Source organism: Pseudorasbora parva, chromosome 5 (genome assembly GCF_024679245.1).
Source record: "Pseudorasbora parva isolate DD20220531a chromosome 5, ASM2467924v1, whole genome shotgun sequence".
In the NCBI taxonomy this organism is placed as follows: Eukaryota; Metazoa; Chordata; class Actinopteri; order Cypriniformes; family Gobionidae; genus Pseudorasbora; species Pseudorasbora parva.
Genome location: NC_090176.1, coordinates 42,874,949 through 42,894,923, shown reverse-complemented (window position 1 = coordinate 42,894,923; position 19,975 = coordinate 42,874,949). Strand labels below are relative to the sequence as shown.

General features: G+C 37.6%; 1 protein-coding gene across 13 annotated transcripts in view; it reads left to right on the top strand.

Annotated features, from left to right (window-relative positions):
• The window catches only part of ttn.2 (titin, tandem duplicate 2), a 171,547-nt gene that overhangs the window by 32,535 nt on the left and 119,037 nt on the right, over positions 1–19,975 (top strand). For 10 of the 13 annotated variants that reach the window (XM_067444370.1, XM_067444373.1, XM_067444375.1 and 7 more), the window contains 8 exons: positions 5,270–9,064; positions 9,795–10,073; positions 10,199–10,762; positions 11,073–11,354; positions 11,445–11,723; positions 18,250–18,531; positions 19,281–19,559; positions 19,655–19,936. In XM_067444370.1, coding sequence (XP_067300471.1) covers positions 5,270–9,064; positions 9,795–10,073; positions 10,199–10,762; positions 11,073–11,354; positions 11,445–11,723; positions 18,250–18,531; positions 19,281–19,559; positions 19,655–19,936 — 6,042 coding nt within the window. Of the gene's footprint in view, positions 1–5,269; positions 9,065–9,794; positions 10,074–10,198; positions 10,763–11,072; positions 11,355–11,444; positions 11,724–11,820; positions 12,103–12,239; positions 12,519–12,613; positions 12,902–13,009; positions 13,289–13,392; positions 13,675–13,778; positions 14,058–14,164; positions 14,444–14,628; positions 14,908–15,009; positions 15,298–15,393; positions 15,673–15,763; positions 16,046–16,155; positions 16,438–16,527; positions 16,807–16,889; positions 17,169–17,291; positions 17,580–17,697; positions 17,977–18,249; positions 18,532–19,280; positions 19,560–19,654; positions 19,937–19,975 lie in introns of all 13 variants that reach the window. The other 3 variants (XM_067444380.1, XM_067444377.1, XM_067444378.1) reach the window with 3 other exon arrangements.

Below are 19,975 nucleotides of genomic sequence, written 5' to 3'. Positions count from 1 at the left end.
ATTGCAGGGAAAATGTCTATGAGTATAGTAAAACCAGGAGCACCTGTCTTTGTGATGACATTAAAGCCGGAGGTTGAGGTAAAGAGAGGTGAGATGACTGAACTAAGTTGCCAATTCCAGGGAGACCCCCAGCCATCTGTTTCATGGCTTAAAGATGGACATCTTATAATGAGAGACCCTGATTTTGATGTCCGTACCAAAGCAAATTCATCAACACTGACCATTTATTATCCAACCATTGACCATCAAGGTGTGCTTACTTGTAATATTGCAAACAAACATGGAAAAACAAGTACATGTTGCATATTTAAAGTTACTGAAGATGTTCCATCAAAGACAGAGATAGGGCCTCCTCAAGAAGTTAAAGTAACAGATGAGTCAGTGCTCACTGAAGAAGAAATGATAGAAGAAGAACTTAAGTCCCTAATGAAACCTGAGGTAGACAGCAAATACACATTGCAGGTACCTCAGGCAGTCATCCACATGCCAAAAATGTCTTCCTCATCTATTCACTCCTCACCAGTTGAAATCAGAATAACTGCTCCAACTCCAGTGCTAGAGATGTTTGATGAGGCTAAAGACACATTTGAGCCTGTTGAGAAAACCTCAGAATCTCCAGTTGATGATGGCACCTCTCAAACAGTGAAGCACAAGTTCACATTTTCCTTTGATGATGGTTGTGAGGCTCCCCAAGTTTTTAGAGAACTAAATAACATTAGTGCTTCAGAAGGACAGACTGCTATGCTTGAGTGCATCATTATTGGTGAACCAACACCTGAAGCCACCTGGTTCCATGATGAGGTTTGCCTTGATCTTAATACCAGTAAATATAGATTTGAGGTACAAGACAAAAGTTACCAACTTTTCATCAACAATTTCACATGTCTTGATGCTGGAATATATAGATGTATTGCATCTAACAAATTTGGACAGGTTGAAAGTGTTGCTGATGTGTCTTTTGATTCTGCAACTCTTGACTCTGGATTTTCATCCATTGCCATAACAGAAATGGATAACCAAACAGGATCTCTTGGCTTATCTTTAGAAATCACCAAAGTTCAAACAAAGACTTTATCAAGTTCTTCTACACCATCCCAAGATATTACTCTTACAAGTGAGGACATTCTTGATTATGACTGTTCAGTCAAACCTGCTGAATTTCAAGATATTTGCAAAACTGATGAACCCCATTACCCACAGCCAGATGCTCCCAAACTTAAGCGCATTAAAAAACCAGCTTCAGACATGCCTGTAATAACAGGCTGTGGTTTGCAGTCATCTGGGGCTGAGGTTAAAGTATCGAAAATAAAACAAGCATTTGAAACACCAACATCTTTTGTAGATGGGCCTGTTGAGCCAACAGTACAATCAAAGGATGAGTCTTGTTTTCCTGTTGAAGATATTCCAGAGTTTGCTCTTGAACCTGAACAATATGAAAAAGAACAAATAACTTCAATTCTCTCCAGTGAAGACCGGATAAAAGATCCTGCTTTGACTGCAGCTAAGGCATTTACTTTAAGAGCTCCAACAGATGTTACAGAGGCAGTTTTGGACAATACAAAAGACACATTAGAAGAAATGTCAGATGTGAGAATGTCTTCGATGGAATCAAAGTTATTTGACTTGCAGCATTTTGTATCCTTGGCAAATGTTACAGAGGTTCAGCAATCACCTACTTTATTCAGACCCCAGGCTAGATTACCAGAAGCAATCAACCCAAAAGACAGTTCTGTTAGCCCTGAAACTGTTTCGGCTATCACAGTTGAGCAAAGAATTATAGTTAAGGAAGCATGCGTTAGGCAAAGTGGAATTGATAATTCTACTCAAGAGCCAGTCATGTTAGAAACCAAGACACAGTCTGCTGAAATAACTGAACCCATAAAAATGGGTACAATTGGTATTCGAAGAGCAGAAGGTGAGGACATGCCACAAGATAACGTCAGTCCAGATGATATAAAACTTAATAAGATGGAAACCTCAGATATAACAAAACTTCTTAGTGTAAAACCAAAAATTGAGGTTGACAGAGTATTGCAATCTGATTCAGCAGATCACCCTTTGTCAGAGTACCCACCACAGAGGCAGCAACTACAACAGAAAAAATCTGCTAGGCAAGGGGCTGTTGGTGTTGCAAAACTTGAGGAAGAAGAAGTAACTTTTAGTGCTGTTTATGACTACTATAACCAACCAACTGATTGGGGAAGGCCTTTGTCGCCAGAGTCAGAAATGTCAATTGAAGTTGGTAGCACATTCAGTGAGGAGATGGCAGAAATAGAACGGTTCTACACACCGGCTTCATCCACAGAAATTTCTCAAATTCAAAAGTCACCAGAATCTTTCCATACCCCCTCAGAGACTCCAGGGGGTGTCATGTCACCCCCTGAGTATCCGTTTTCCCCTGTGGAACATAAGAGGCCCTCAAATAGCTCTAGTGAAGGTTTTTATTCCCCAGCTAAGTTTCTCAGTTCTCCAGATGATGAGGGTATTGAAACGACTCCCCCTGTGTTTACTATTGATGAGGGTATGATTCTTCCAGAGGGACATGGTTCACTAGGTTTAGCGACGCTTCAAGAAAAGGTTCAGGGAATTCCTCCAGCTTTCCTTAAGCCACTTACAAAAAGAAGAGTTTTTGAGGGTGATTCCTTACTGTTCTGTGCTGAAGTATTTGGACTACCCACTCCAGAAGTGAAATGGTTTAGAAACAAAACTGAGCTTGAAGCAGATAAGAGGACTAGTATTAACAGAGATGGTGATAACATTGCCCTGGAAATTAGGAATATCACAAAAGCTGACCAAGGGGAATATATATGTGAGGCTCTTAATTATGTTGGTGAAGCAAAAAGTGTTGCTTTGGTTGTTGTTATTTCTCAGGAAGCAAGGCAAATGCTACCCCCTCCTGCTGTTACCCATCAGCATGTCATTGAGTTTGATGTTGAGGAGGATGAGGATCCGTCAAGGTCTCCCTCTCCTCAAGAAATCTTGTTGGAGGTTGAGTTAGATGAGAATGAGGTTAAAGAGTTTGAAAAACAGGTAAAAATTGTTACCATCCCAGAGTATACAGCTGATAACAAAAGTATGATCATATCCCTTGATGTTCTTCCAAGCATATTTGAGGAAGGGACTGTGGATTTCATAACTCAAGAAAGTGATGATTTAAAAATAGCTTTTGAAGTTACAGAAATGCCACCACGTTTTATAAACCCTATTTATGACATTGAAACTCTTGAAAACACAAATGTAATGTTTGAATGTTCTTTAATGGGTATTCCTTCGCCAATAGTGTCATGGTATAAAGGCAATATGAAGATTCCTATGGATAAGAAAAAGTACATCTGTAGCTCAGATGGTGATAATCATTTTCTGAAGATTCTTAAGGCCAACACACATGACAGTGGCATATATACATGCAGAGCTATTAATGTTGTTGGTGAAACACTTTGCAGGGCGTCGCTTATGGTTATGAATCCACAGTCATTTTCAGGCAAGACAAGGGGAAGAGAACTAACTGCAGTTTCTCTTGGCAGTGCAAAAGTTCAGCCTCAGAAGTTTGACTTGGTTGTTGGGAATTCATCATTTGATGGAGAACAGACATCAGAGATAGAACTTGAATTTGAGTTTCAACAGGAATCTGATGAGTCCCAGAAAGCTGTCAGACTGGTTGCTGTTACTGATAACGAGACAAGTGAGCAAGGAGAGAAATACGTTAGTATTAATTTCGATGTCTTTGCAGAACCCTCAAAAGATGACAAAATAGAATTCAAGGGCAAATCAACAAAATCTTGTAGTTTTGAGTTTCAGGTCACTGAAATTCCCCCCAAATGTATAATCCCACTACAAAATGTCACTGCAGCCGTAGGTACACCTGTGATTCTTCAGTGCTTAGTGAGTGGCAAACCACATCCTACAGCTGAGTGGTATAAAGATGGTGCTCCGGTAAAAAATACTAGATATATTATCCAGGAGAAAGCATCAGGGCATTTCAATTTGCTTATAACAAATGTAACTCACAGTGATGCGGGTGAATTCAAATGTATTATCCAAAACAAAGCTGGTTACACTGAAACAACTTCGTTGTTAAAGGTGTTTTAATTTGACCACAGTTTAAAAGTGTACTTTATGAAACCATGTCAGGCAGGTTTGTTGTTTTGTTTACTTTAAATAGATGTAATGTAGTACACAATTATTTATGTATTGCATTTGTAAATTATTGTGAAATTGTGTATAGAAACCTTTACTCATTTAAATATAGTTATTGGTATATATTTTAATTATTGATCTATAATTTATTTAAAAGACCTGAAATTATCCTCCATTTCACCTCAGTAACTTACATGGATGTTCCACTCTGGGGGACAGTTTTATTTATTTATTTTTCCTTTTGGATGGTGTACTTGGACTTTTTAGTGGTGAATTGACACATTTTATAATGAAATATGGTGCCTTTGATTATGTCTGCCAACAGTTTAAGTGTGATTATCAAGCACAGTTTTGAAAGATCTAGTTACATTTCTTGATAATGCATGCGGTCTAATAGATTTTGACCATTTTTTTTTGTTTTGTCAAATTGCATGAATATTATTTTCCCCTTTTATGATTTTCTTTTTTCCTTAAAGTTAACAGTGTGATCAGAAAAGGTAAGGAAAAACAATTTAAATGCTTAGTTTTAATTATGTTCAGAGACACTAGATTTCCCTTGATCAAGTTCATAATTTACAGTATAAATAAGACTACATAAAGTTGAATAATAATTGAAATTTTTTGTTGTATAGTTCGATCATGTTTTTCTAAACGTAGTGGTAAGTGAGTTTGATTTAATAGGTTGTAAATAAAAAGATTAAGATAAAAATAGGCTAGATTAAAAATATATATACAGTGATGATTTATGGGTTATAATTTACTTATGGGTTAATTTCTATGCATTTCCGTATCCACAATTGTCATTGTTTTAGGGAAACAAAATAATCAGCTTGTCAAACCTATATGGATAGGGATAAAGAAATCTGTTCTATAACTGATAAAGATAAAGTGACTGTTCTATAACTTCATTAGAGTCACAAATGCATTGTTCTACCCATTTATTGTAATTCTATGTACATGAAAAGTAAATAAAATTATGATGAAACTATTTACTGTTATTCTGTATTTCTTTTAATCTCTTAAGGGCGTTATGTCCGCTTCTTTACTAATACTGACTTACCTCCATCTATATCTAAACTTGCAATTTATGAGAATATATTGTTAAATCTTTAATCCCGTTATTTTCATCCAGAATTTTCTAGTTTGACTGTGAAGACCGAAGAAGAGGAAGAAACCTACAGTACATCACTACATTTACCTGAGAAGTCAAAAACACTTGAACTCAAGCCAGAGCAAAAACGTTTTTCTAGTTCGTTGGAAAGGAGAAAGGAGAAACCTGTATTTGAGTCCAAGCTTACACCTGCAGAAGTTACTGTTGGAGAGTCCGTTAGGTTTACTGTCACAGTATCTGGTTTTCCAAAGCCAAAAGTTCAGTGGTTCTACAATGGAAATGTTATCACTTCTTCATCCGTTTATATGATTGTAGAGGAAAGAGATGAGTACACTTTAATAATAACACAAGTAAAGAAAGAGTATGAGGGAGAGTACTCTTGTACTGCCAGTAATAGATTTGGCCAAACCACTTGCAAGACAATATTAAAGGTACAAGTGAGTCAGTTATCAGCAGCCGAAAAGTGGGTGGAACAAATGTTTAAAATACCAGGGCAACCACCCTGCTTTACCACACAAATTCAACCTGTGCAGTGTGCGGAGGGCAGCGAGGTGACATTTCAGTATAGAGTTACTGGTACTCCTCTCCCTGATATTCAGTGGTTTAAGGGTAATTCTCAAATTAAATCAAGCCAGATCTGTTCTGTTGTAAGTAACCCAGATGGCTCTGGCTTCCTTTGCATGAATAACATCAAACAAAAAGACAGTGGACTCTACACATGCAAGGCTGTCAATCCTTTTGGGGAGGCAAGCTGCAGTGCTGAGTTGATAGTATTCCACAAAAAAGTATCTGTGTTTCATAAACAACAATTAGTTCAAGAGCAAAAAAGTTATAAGGTGTCCATGAAAGAGGAAGCCACTGAATCACGTTTGTACAGTGTTAGCCTACCTGGACAGGCAGGTGCTAGTTTGCAGGGAGACCATCAGGTAATTTACACTATTGGCACAGAAGACAGGCAAACGGTAGCAAGCGAGCAGGTTGACACTCTGCATGACTTGGATGTTTCCATTGCAACTGTGCTCAAGGAACAGGTGACTCATCAAGCTGCTGTTTTGGAGTCTCATGAAATACAGGAGAGAGTAATATCGGCTTCAGTTCAGCCAGAACCAGTGGTAGCAACCCCTTTGAAACAGCTTCAGATGGCTACTATGACCTCCGCAGTTCAAGAACGCCAAGGCTTCACAGAACAGCACTTCGAACGCATCAAAAGTCCAGAGGTTACAGAACTGGAAATTGCAAAAGAATACCCCTCACAAGTGATGTCTGCCATAACTGAAAGTGTAACTCCACTGACAATTGTCAAAGCTGAGCCATTATTAACTAGAGAAACAGAACAGATCAAGGCATCTCCTGAGCCCAAGTATCCAATATCAAGTCACCAAGTTGAGACAAAACTCCCAATTGTTAAAGAACATTCACAGGTTATACCCCATACTCAGCAAGAAAAGGGCTACCAGGTTAAAGAGGGAGTTAAAATTCTTTACAGTGCAGTTTCTACAGAGAAGCAACAGATCACAGAAGGTCACTCCAAAGAGCTGTCAACTCAAGAATCTACCTTTCAGACAGAAGTAAAGAAAGAACCTCCAAAACCAGTTGCCCTTTCAGTTAGTGAGACTGTTCAAACCTTAGCGAAAGAACACAGGTTATCAGTGCACAGACCAGTCGAGGAGACTGCATCTCTAGTCAAAGACAGTGTATTTAAATCAGCTCTCATTGCTGAGGAGAAGCATCAGCTCCAAGCTGATCAGTCAAGCTTGATCCCAGGTTTAGAAAGTGTTATTTCAGTGCAGTCCCAGAGAGAAGAAGAACAAGTTCTACATTTACAGGTCATCACAGATCAGGATATTCTTCCATCTGAAGGCAGGTTCAGCAGTGAGAAACCAGTTCAAGAGAAGGCAGATGCTCAAAAAATTCCTGTTCTTAAGCATACAGTGTCAGTGGATTTACAGCAAACAGTGAAATGTGAGGAGTCCTCACAGTTTTCAGCACAGACAAAAGAAGTTTTTATTCATCCTGGTAAGGAAGCTCCTGCTCCTTTGCATCTTCAGGCAATTAGTTTAGAAAATACATTGACAAAAGAAGGGATAATTTCAATGGAAAAACCAGATGAACAGATTGCAGTACAGAGACAGGAAAAAGCCCGTTGCCATGCCGCAAGCACAGAAGAGAAAAGAGAGCATTTAGCTGATTATTGTAAAGATCTTGATGTGTCTGTTACAGGAATGCAGTCTGAAATCAGAAAAGAACCCAAACCTGAAAGTATTCTTCAAGTCTGTTTAGAGCCAGTGCCATTACCAAAGGAAACTCCTTTTGTAAGTGATGTTAAACAGCAGCGTGCCCTAGTTCAGAAAGAAGATCACTGGAATATTGTGCATGTTCCAGCTGTGTCAGAGAGTCAGGATATAGAGGAGGGACATACAGAGAATATAGGAACAATTGAGAAATTTGTGTCTAAAAGTAAAGTTGAGCCCAAAATTCCATCTGAATTAATTTATGTAGAAGAAAAGGCTATCTCAACAGAAAGTAGTATTGCTCTTGAGGCCACCGAACAAGACTTTGCAGTTCAAATTCAGGAAGGACAGTCTGTTAGACAGTCAGTATTAATGGAAGAAAAACGAGTAATCAAAGCTGAACTATCTGAGGATATTACAAAATCTGAAACAACCACAGCAGTTGTCAGTGAGCAGAAGATGGGTACTGTTTTAGTGTCAGAGGCAATAGAGAGCCAAGTGCTACCCAAAGAGCTTACTTTTGTTATTTCGCCTCCGAAACCACATTCATTGGACATTAAGCACCAATTAAAAAGTACTCTTGCAGCTGCTGTTGCTCTTGACCAGCCTTTGATCCTGGCAGATGTAGTGGAGAGTTTAGGAGCTATAGAAATTCATGAGGTAAAAGAAAGGAGGGAACCCAAATGTGTTATATTCACTTATCTTATTACAAGTGCAAGTGCCCCACTTGAAATTACAATTGCTTTTGAAGGAGAGTATCCACAAACTGCTGATCTCAGAAGTGAACTTCAAGCTGCTTTCTACTCTATTGTCTATCGAGAGCAACAGGTTTTGACCTCAGAGCAGCCAGGCACAATGCAAATCAACAGACCGCAAAGATTACAAGTTACCAAGGCTTCTACAAAAGAAATGCTTTCACCTGTGGTGGAGATAGTAAGAATGGCAGAAAATGTAGAGCCTTTCACATCACCAAATATTCAATCTGCAACTGTGAAAACTGAAGCAAAAGCCTCTTTTCAGTCTCTAACAGCTAAAGAGCATGATTTTGTACAACAGTCAACTATTCATGTGGCAAGTGAATCAAAAATTGAGATTCAACAGTCAACCCATGTTGAGCAACAAGAAACCAGATCTGTGACAGTAAAGGGGCATGAGAGGGATGTAGAGGCTGCAGGTATGACAACTGAACTTGTTCTGGGGCCTGTTCCAAATGAACGCTCCTCTGAAGTCATCTCTCAGAGAGAGGAAAGGGAGGAATATATAACTGAAGCATTTATGAAATTAGAGAAAGAAGAAATTAGAGAGGGTTACCCAATTTTTGAAAGCTCGTTGGGGGACATTGTAATAGAGGAACATTCAGAGGCAGCATTTTCATTGACTATTAGACATGTAAAGAAAGTGAATTGGCTTTTTAATGGAAAATCTATTAAGTCTGGCAAAGAGTTCAAGTGTTCCAAAGACCATGACACTTACACCCTAGTAATCAGCAAGGTTATGAAGGATCATCAAGGAGAATATACCTGTGAGGCTGTAGGTGAAGCTGGCAAGACCTCAACATCCTCCCACCTCACTGTGGTTTTAAGAGGTTGGAATTATGGGATTATTTTGTCACCACTTGACTAACTCTTGCCATTCATAGCTAAAATAGACACGCTTCATCAGACGTGCTTTCTCATTATCTTTGTTTCATATGAAGATTCCTTCAGAATGCCTTTGGCTCTGATCTTGTTCACAATGCTGTTATTTTGCCACCATTTTCACATCACTGAAATGTTAGCATGTCTTCATATCTTCACACCAACTCTTAACCTGTTGGATCTTTCAGTGTCATTCCAACGTTCATCTCCTTCATTCCTGCAGTATTTTCCTCTTTTTGTTGTAATCACCTCTGGAAATTGGTCATGAAATATTCCATTGTTTTTCATTGCTTCATCAGTCACTGAGCACTTCATTCTTGATCTTTTTTTCTTTTTGCATGCCAAGATGTCGTCTTTTTCACTCTTCATTCAATTTGTTTTTCTCTCCCTCATAGCGAGATCACCATTACTCTTCACAGTCACTCCTGGAATGCTTTTTTTACTCCTCCATTACAGTGACCACAGAAATTGGCACTTTTTGAAAATACCTTAAAGACTATATATGGCTAGGATTTACTTTAACCTATTGAACTTTGTGCTAAATGTTTTTGTTGAACATTGCTGGTGTTTGAAAGTGCCAATCAGTGGTTTCTGCTTTTCATGCTCACACTTATTACTTATCAGCAGACATGTTAAATATAATGTACTAATTATATTTTATCTGTGTGCACAATTCAGTGCCACCTGTTTTTAGGAAGAAGATTCAAAATCTGGAGGTCAATGTTGGCAGTCCTGCAAAGTTCGAATGTGAGATTGAGGAGGCTCCAGGTGTGACCTTCAAGTGGTTCAAATCTGGTTCTGAGCTCAGACATAGTGACAAATGCAGAATTATCAGCTTTCATCACACCTCATCCCTGGAGATCTTTAGCCCATTAATCACTGACAGTGGAGAATTTACATGCAAAGCTTCAAACCGCCATGGAAGTGACACCTGCTCTGCTAAACTAAGTGTGACAGGTAAGAAAAATGTTCTTATTGTCCATTGGTTGTCTAGAAATATGTAACTCTGGAGCTGACATGCTTTGTGTGTGATACTTTGTTGGCAAAGTTATTGATATCTTCTTATTGATATCTTTTTATAGAGATTTTCCCACCAGAGTTTGTATCAAAGCCTGATTCGATGACTTTATTTGTGGGCAAGCAAGCAAAGTTTCAGTGTGTTATTTCTGGTTCTGATCCAATGAATGTTGTCTGGCATAAAGACAATATTGCCATTTCCCTTGATGATCACTGCAAAGCATCCTCTGACAACAAGAAGTATTTTCTTGAAATCTTGAATCTACAACAAAGTGATCAGGGAACATATCTTTGCAAAGCTTCAAACAGTGTCGGTACAGCTACATGCTGCACTGAACTGAGGGTTGTAGATAAACCCTGCTTTGTGAAAAGCTTTGAGTCAACCACTATTGCTGTGGAAAACCCACTACGTCTTGAGTGTCAAGTAGATGAAGACATGGGTGTTTCCATCATCTGGATGAGAGATGGCAAGAAACTCCATACTACAATGGATTGTAAACTAGCCTTTGAGGAAAAAATTGCCTGTCTTGAGATTCAAAAGGCCAAACTCAAAGATACAGGCACATATACCTGTACTGCTGCTAATGATGCGGGAAGCAGCAGTTGCTCTTCTAGTGTTACAGTGCAAGGTAAGATTTTGAGATTAATACCCTTGGTAAATGCAGCATTTGAAACAAATCTGCATGACTGGGTATTAATTTCTGTCAGTGTGAGCAGATAACTGTATTTGCATTGCTTAGACAGAGGTAACAAATCTTAGGCATCAGATGATGCTGCTCTTCGTTGCCATCTAAGTATTACAGCTTATTTTCATGGTGCTTCTTCAAATGTCTCTTATATTTATCTGTTGAAGTTGTCTTTTCTTAACTTGTCTTTTTCTTACAAACAACTCAAAAATCTCCACCCACTCCCCCCCCCCCATTTCATTTTAATCTGTAGAACCTCCAGTCTTTGTTAAAAGGCTAGAGCCTAAGATCTTATGGAAACAAGGAATGTCATCACGTCTGCTGTGCACTGTCAAAGGATCACCTGAACTCCACGTGACTTGGTTTTTGAATGACAAACCACTTAGTTCCTCTGAAAAACACAAAATCACATTTAAAGCCGACCAAGCCATTCTTGAGATTATTCAATTGTCTGAGGCTGACAGTGGAAATTATACTTGTGAAGTGATGAATGAGGCTGGCTGTGAAAGCTGCAGCTCTCAAGTAACTGTAAAAGGTAATACTCAAGATTCTTACATTCTGATCAATATTCATTATATTGAGATAGACAGGTCATTTTAAATCTTATTGCTTTTATTGTTCTTAGAACCTCCTGCCTTTAAAAAGGAGTTGCAAATGGTGGAGATAGTCAAAGGGTGCACAGCTCAGCTTCAATGTGAAGTTACAGGCACTGCTCCTTTTGAGGTGACCTGGTTTAAGAATAAGAACCCAGTATCCTCTGACAAGAAGTACAGTATTGTTTCAAAGGACTCCGTTGCATATTTGGAAATCAAATCATTTGAAAGTGCAGATATTGGAGATTATCAGTGCTGCATTTCCAATGACGTTGGTAAAATATCTACAAAAGCAGTGGCCAAATTGAAAGGTAGGCACAATCATTATCATGGCCCAAACTAATTTCTTTTGTTGTTCTTGTTAATGTTTTATTTAATGTGAAACCGTATCTGCCTTTTTTCATGCAGACCCACCATCCTTTGTAAAGAAGGTTGAGAATACCACTGCAGTTTTAGGCAGTGCTGTGAAACTTCAAGGAGCTCTTAAGGGTTCTGCTCCTATCACAGTTCAGTGGTTTAAAGACTCAGAGTTAGTCAGAGATGACGATCCTAATATTACCACAAGTTTTGAAAACAACATTGCTATTCTGGCAATAGCAAATGTGGCCATTAACCATGGGGGTAAATATACTTGTCAAGCTGAAAATGAGGCTGGAAAACAAAAAAGCGAGGCCACTGTATCTGTTCAAGGTTAGAATTAAACAATAAACATATCACAATATTTAGTATTATATTATTTTGTACTTTCTTATTATCATTCTTATTATTTATTAATTGGTTAATTGATATATTAATTTATTTATTTATTTATTCATTTTTCGTTAAAGAACCAGCTAGATTTGTTGAGAAACCACCATCCATCAGTGTAACAGCAGGTGACTCTGCAACTCTTGAGTGCAAAGTTTCAGGAAGTCCAGATCTTAAAGTAAAATGGTTCAAAGATGGAAAAGAGATGACAGGAAGTCGAAAATACAAAATCTCCTTCAAAGACAATGTGGCAGTCTTGAAATTCCTCTCGGCAGAGCGTGGCGATAGCTGTGAATACAAAATTGAAGTTTCTAATCGGGTTGGAAAAGAACAGTGTTCTTGTTCAGTCATTGTTCTTGGTTAGTGGTATTCTTACTACATTATGTTTCAGTTGTTTGTTTGTGTGTATATGTGTATGTTTTTTTAACAATAGTATTTTATTTCTTTTGAGCAGATAAAATAATACCGCCAACATTCACAAAAACACTTAAAAAGGTAGATGGTAATGTTGGGGGTAGTATTCAAATGGAATGCAAAGTGTCAGGATCCCAGCCTATAACAATATCTTGGTTCAAAGAAGGAAAGAACATTACAACTGGAACAAAATATAAAACTGAAATGCAGGAAAGCACTGCCATATTGAAAATAACTGATTTAGAGACATCAGATGCTGGGGTTTTCACCTGCCATGCAACTAATGCTGCAGGACACAGTGACACAAGTGGAACTGTTTCTGTTAAAGGTTAGAATAATAGAATCGCATTTTATCATATTTGTATTTGTTTGCTGTCGACTTGAAATGTGGTTATTAAAATAATCTCTTTTCCCCACCCCTTCAAATTCACTTTAGAACCCCCAGTCTTCTCTTTGAAACCTCAAAGCCAAGATGTTATACCAGGAACTACAGTTGTCCTAAAAGCTGTGTTCACTGGGACAGCGCCTTTTATTATTAAGTGGTTCAGAGAAGACAAAGAAATGTTAACTGGAGGAACTTGTTTCATCAAGAAAGAAGCCAATTCAAGTTCACTGGAGCTGCACTCTGTGAAGCCGTCTCAGTCTGCAAAATACACTTGCCAAGTTTCTAACGATGCTGGAAAGGTCTCATCCACAGCTGCCTTATTTGTGAAAGGTGCCTTTTCCTACCCTTAAAGATATTTTTTTAAATCCATTGTTTTTTACAGAATGACGTTTTAGTCATTTAATTCATCTTAATGTTTCATTCTCTTTTTATAGAACCTCCTAAATTTGTGATGAAGCTTGAATTGACTAAACTAGTATTGAATGGGAGTCTTGCAACTTTGGAATGTAAAGTGACTGGCAGCCCAGAGATCAATATTAGATGGTTTAAGAATGAGTCTGAAATTAGCTCAAATGATACATACCAAATGGCCTTCACTGACTCAGTAGCTACACTAAAAATCTCCAATTGCTGTGTTGAAGACAGTGGAGATTATATCTGCCAAGCATCAAGTGAAGCTGGCAGTGACAGATGCAGTTGCTTGGTTACGGTCAAAGGTTTGTTTGAAGTTTGAAATCATCTTACTTTTCAAGGATTTTAAAGTAATTTCCTCTTGGTTAAAGCAGTTCTTAATAAGCTAATGGGTGCTTTCTTATCTCAGAACCTCCCGAATTTGTGAAACCTTTTGAATCCAAAGAAATTGTTAAAGGAACAGATGTTGTGTTGGAAGGAACTGTCTCAGGCTCAGCTCCCTTTGAGATTTCCTGTTTCAAAGACTCAAAGCAGATCCGAAATGATAGAAGACACATCATAAGCCTGACAAAGGATGTAGCAGCTCTTCAGATTTTGAAATTTGAACCCGGTGATGTTGGCAAATATCAGTGCACTATAGGAAATGAAGTAGGCCAAACCTCTTGTGATTTTCATGTTATGATGAAAGGTTAGTAAGTACAGGGAATTCTTGGATTTGTGTTTTCTTGTGAAAAGTACAGTCATACTTGTAAACATTATCCTAACATCATCTTGCATTTGGTATTCTTCAATTAGAGCCACCATCATTTCTGCAGAAGATGGATAATACTAATGTCCTCCAGGGTGCTGAGGTTTCCTTGCAGTGTGTTTTGAAAGGGTCATTGCCTATGACCGTCTCTTGGATGAAAGATGACCACGAGATCAAGGAATCTGAGCATGTTCAGATATCTTTTGAGAACCGCACTGCAGTGGTGCACATTTCTAATGTGCAGTTAAAACTTGGTGGAAAGTACACTTGCCATGCTCAGAATGAAGCTGGTAGTCAGAAATGTACAGCAGTATTGGCAGTAAAAGGTGTGTTGTAGTTTGTGTAACACTAATATTTATAAAAATATTTATAATATGCCGTTTTTTATTAATTTAATTTGCAAGTATCCGTTTTTCCTCAGTATTATTTTTCAGTTATCATTTCCACATCATAGCTCTTTTTGATTTAGTGGAATTTTTATGTATTCATATGGATTTTATTTTAATTACAGAACCTGCAAACATCACAGAGCAAGCCAAGTCTGTCAGTGTTACAGTAGGCGATCCTGTCACTCTAGAGTGCAGGTATTCTGGTTCTAAAGTTCTTAAAGCAAAATGGCTAAAGGATGGCAAAGAGCTGACATCAGGCAAAAAATACAAAATACAGAGCACAGATAAAAGCTCCATATTAAAAATTATTTCCTCTGAGAAGAGTGATGCTGGAGAATATATATTTGAGATTTCAAATGATGCTGGAAGCAGCAGCTGTGAGGCAGTTGTAACTGTTTCAGGTTAGTATGTTGAAAATATGAAATTTATTATTGGAAGTTTTAGATCAACATTTCAGATCAATTTAAAATGAAAACGGTCTTATTTTCTATTCACTGAAACAGATCAAATAATCAAGCCTTCCTTCACAAGAAAATTTAAAGAAACGGAGAGTATAAAAGGATCTTTTGCACAGTTGGAGTGTCTGGTCTCTGGATCTCTTCCCATAACTGTTACTTGGTTCAAGGAAAATAAGGAGATAGAGACAGATGAGAAACACAAATGCATATTCTTTGAGAATGCAGCATCCTTGGAAATCAGTCGTCTTGATAGTTCAGACAGTGGCAATTACACTTGTATCGCTAAAAACCAAGCAGGCACTGTTCAGTGTTCAGGCATGCTGAAAATCAAAGGTTTGCAATTACCTTGACTTTTATGAGTTTATTTAGCTTTTCAGTAATTGTTATCTTTCTTTAATCTGTAATAATAAATCTCCCTCTTGCGAGCAGAACCTCCATCAATCATTGAGAAGCCTGAATCTCAAGATGTTATACCAGGATCCAAAGTGCAGTTTAATGTGCTTGTGTCTGGAACACCACCACTGACCATTAAGTGGTTTAAGGATAAGAAAGAAGTTTCATCAGGAATTGACTGTTCAATTCAGAAAAACGACACTTCCAGCTCACTTGAGCTATTTTTTGCTAAGCCTTCAGACTCTGGAGACTATGTCTGTGAAATAAGTAATGATGTTGGATCAGATGCTTGCCAAGTGATGCTCTTCGTGAAAGGTTTTCACTAAAATGATTTAAAAGAAACATTTTCTTTAACCTTTGTTAAATGCTTAAAATAAGTACATGATTTAATTTCATTTTTTTTCAGAACCCCCCAAATTTACCCGCAAACCTGAAAAAAATACGGTGGTAAAACCAGGCCAATTGGTAGTTTTTGAATGCCAGATTACAGGCACTCCGGAGATAGACACCTACTGGTTCAGAGATGGTAATGAAATAAGTCCAAGCGACAAGCATAAAATGTCTTTTGTTGATTTTATTGCACGGCTTGAGATAAGCAGCAGTGATATCAAAGACAGTGGAGTGTACTACTGTGAGGCCCGCAATGAGGCTGGCAGTGAGAGCTGTAGTATGGAACTAAGAGTGAAAGGTTAGTATATAGTGCACTTAGGCATTTACGTGTTTTATTATAATTATTTAAAAACTATCTATAGCCAGAACATGAGCTGTTTTTATACCGAGCGTATTTCTTTTTTTCAGAGCCACCAGTTCTTGTCAAGCCATTAAGTCCTCTTGAGGTTGTAAATGGCTCAAATGCATATTTTGAATGTCAGGTAAAAGGAACAGCTCCATTTGAGGTGACTTGGCAAAAAGATTCAAAGGATATCAAATCAAGCCATAAGCATGTAATTTTGCAGAAGAATGGCTCCATAATGACTCTTGATGTACAGAAATGTGATGCTTTAGATGTTGGAGAATATCAGTGCGTTGTAGCAAATGAAATTGGGAGTTGTTCAAGTCAGACTACACTCAGCATAAAAGGTTAGCTTGGAGTTTATTTGATATCCGTTTTATATATTTATGATTTTATTTCTCTTAACCATGTTTAACACATTTTTCACTTCCTATCAGAGTCTCCATCATTTGTGGAGAGGATTGAGAATGTTGTCACAGTTCTTGGAAAAAAGGTTGAGTTTAAATGTGTTGTAAGAGGATCACCACCTCTGTCCATACAATGGCAGAAAGATGAAAACTGGATTTTGGAGGATCCTTTAATTGAGAGGACATTTGAGAACAATGTTGCCACTCTGAGAATCCCTGTGTGTGAGTCCATCCACAGTGGAAAATACACCTGTCAGGCTGTGAATGAGGCAGGGCAAGAGAAGTGTTTTGCTATACTTGTAGTACAAGGTTGGTTATTTTTGCAAGTGCTAATTGTAGCTCTCCATCCTAAATACTTGCTATTATAAATATAATTGCTATGTTATCCCCAGAACCACCTCAGATAATTGAAAAGCCAGAGGAGATTAATGTCACTGCTGGAGATCCAGTAAGCTTTGAGTGTAAAGTTACAGGCTCTCCTGACCTGAAAGTCAAATGGAGTAAAGATGGCAAGGAAGTGATGCCTTCAAGACAGCACAGCCTCAGCTTCATCAATAATGTCAGCCAACTTAAAATTCAATCTGTCCAACTGGAAGACAAAGGATCTTATGTGTTTGAGGTTTCCAACCACATCAGTACCTGCCAGTGCAAAGTGACATTAAATGTGCTAGGTTAGTGCTTGTTCATAATTATTTTAATAAGTTGTTAGTATAAGTTGTATAATACTAGTTAGTATAAATTAGTATAATAAGTTCCTTTTTAGTGATTTTTATGATATTTACTTTCTTTGTCAGAGCAAATAATCCCCCCATCCTTCATCAAACCATTGATGGAGATGGAGGAAATTCTGGGCACAAATGTTCAAATCGGATGCAAAATATCAGGCTCACTCCCCATATCTGTGGAGTGGACGAAGGATGGAACTAAACTTTCAGGAAGAACCAAACATAAACTTCTTCAGCTTGACAACATTGTGTCTTTGGAAATAGAATGTTTAGAGAAAACTGACACTGGAATTTACACTTGTAAAATTACAAACAAAGCGGGCAGTTGTGAATGCAGTGGTACACTGAGAGTGAAAGGTCAGATGGTTTTTGTAGTATTTAGTAGTATATTTCATATTTCATTCATCCTAAGATCTCTGATGGCTGCCAGTTTCTTAACAGATGTATTTGTCTTTCTTTTCCATTAATTATTTAGAGCCACCAAGCTTTGTGCTGGTTCCAGAATCACAGGCTGTCATACCAAATACAACTGTTCGCTTTAAGAGTACATTTAAGGGAACCCCTCCCTTCACAGTGAAATGGTTCAAAGATGACACTGAGCTGATTTGTGGACCTTCCTGTTTTACTGGCCTGGAGGGCCTCTTATGCTTCCTAGATCTTTTTGCAGTTGGAATATCAAACAGTGGAACTTACTCTTGTCAAATAAGCAATGATGCTGGTACCGCTAAATGCACCACAACCTTGATGGTTAAAGGTTGGAGCTCTTTTCAACTACTCTTATCGACACTCTTCATTATCAATCTTTTTCAATGCTTCACCATTTTGCATTTTTTGTCTCTCTTACATAAACTGTCTGTCTGCCTTTCACCATCATCTTACTTCATTACTGTTCATCATTACGCTTTACTCTCTTTCACCCATCATCTGCCTCTTGACATCTGCCATCTTCTTAAAAAACATCTTCAGTGATCCATTTTATATATTACATGATTTATTATGATAACATGTTGTAATTTTGGTTTCACAGAACCTCCAGAGTTTGTACAGAAACTGCCAGCTGCAAAAGTCGTAAAGATGGGAGAATCACTCCAGCTTGAATGCAAAGTTACTGGCACAGCTCCTCTGAAAATTAGCTGGTACAAAAATGATGCCATACTCAGTGATGGTGGCAACTTGAAAATGACTTTCGATAACTCTGTGCCAGTCCTTGAAATTTTCACATCCAGCTTTGAGGACAATGGAGTCTACACCTGTGAAGTCCAGAATGATGCTGGAACTAAGAGTTGCAGTACCACACTCACAGTCAAAGGTTAGATGGTGGATGGATCTTTCATTCAATAGTTTAATGCTGCTTATGACTTTATTAGCATGAACATCAACTGACATGGGCTATATGTTTCAAATGTGTTTTGTATTTTATTTTATTTTAATTTTCTATTTATTTTTTAATGTGCGGTTTCACTTTATATTAGGTGGCCTTAAGTACTATGTACTCACATAAAAAAGAAGTACAATGTACTTTTAAACACTTTTGCTGATATTGCGGTGAGATACAGTTAAAGTTAGGGATGTGTGGTGGTATGGGTAAGTTTAATGGTAGGATGTTTTTCCTTAAGTGTAAGTGAAGGGTTAACGGTATAGTTATAAATGTAACTACAGAAATTAATTACAGATGTAATTACATGCAGGTAATTTTTAAAACGTAAGTACATTGTACACAATACGTGCATTGTATAAAATGATTCATTTAAATGTTAGTTCATAGTAGTTGAAGCCACCTAATATAAATTGGGTCCTTATGTGCTTTTGTATTTTTTATTAGTTTTTATATGTTAATATTTAGGTTTATTTCATTTTTAGTTTTATTTCTAGTTTCTAGTAAAATATTTCAATAAGTTTCCAAGGCAACATTTACATTTGTTTTTTATCTAATATTAAAATAGTATTTTATTTTAACTTTATTAATCGTTTAAGCTCTAGTTAATGATAATATATATCGATATATGTATATATATTTTATCGATTTAATGATCTTTTAATTTGAATTACTTTTTGTAGAACCACCAACTTTTCACAAAGTCCCAACACCAGTTGAGGGGCTGAAGGGCAAAGATGCCAGTCTTAACTGTGAGCTGAAAGGCTCAGCACCTTTTGAGATAACCTGGTTTAAGGATAAAAAACAGTTAAAGGAGACTAGAAAGTATAAATTTGTATCTGAGGGATGCTCTGCAACTCTCCACATCCTTGGACTGGAAACATCAGATGCAGGGGAATATGAGTGCAAGGCATCAAATAATGTTGGAAGTGATTCCTGCCAGGGCACTGTGAAGTTAAGAGGTCAGTAAGACAGGAGTTTAATAAGTAAATTACGTAAATACTTGTTTTACACTTTAGTTATTTGACTTTTTGATGACTCTCTTCCTGACATTCAGAACCACCAGCGTTTGTGAAGAAATTATCCAATACGACAGCCATCTCTGGCGAAGAGGTGATTTTGTTGGCAACAGTCAGAGGTTCGCAGCCTCTGACTGTGTCTTGGGTTCAGGATAAAGACCACATTCTCAGAGATGGTGAAAATATAAAAATTACATTTGAGAATAATCAGGTCACTCTGAAAATATTTAAAGTGGATCCTACAACTGCTGGAAAATATACATGTCACCTGAAAAATGATGTTGGAGTAGCTGAATGCAGAGCAAACCTAACAGTCCTAGGTTTGTAAGAATAATATTTCTTCCTCTTAAGTACATTTA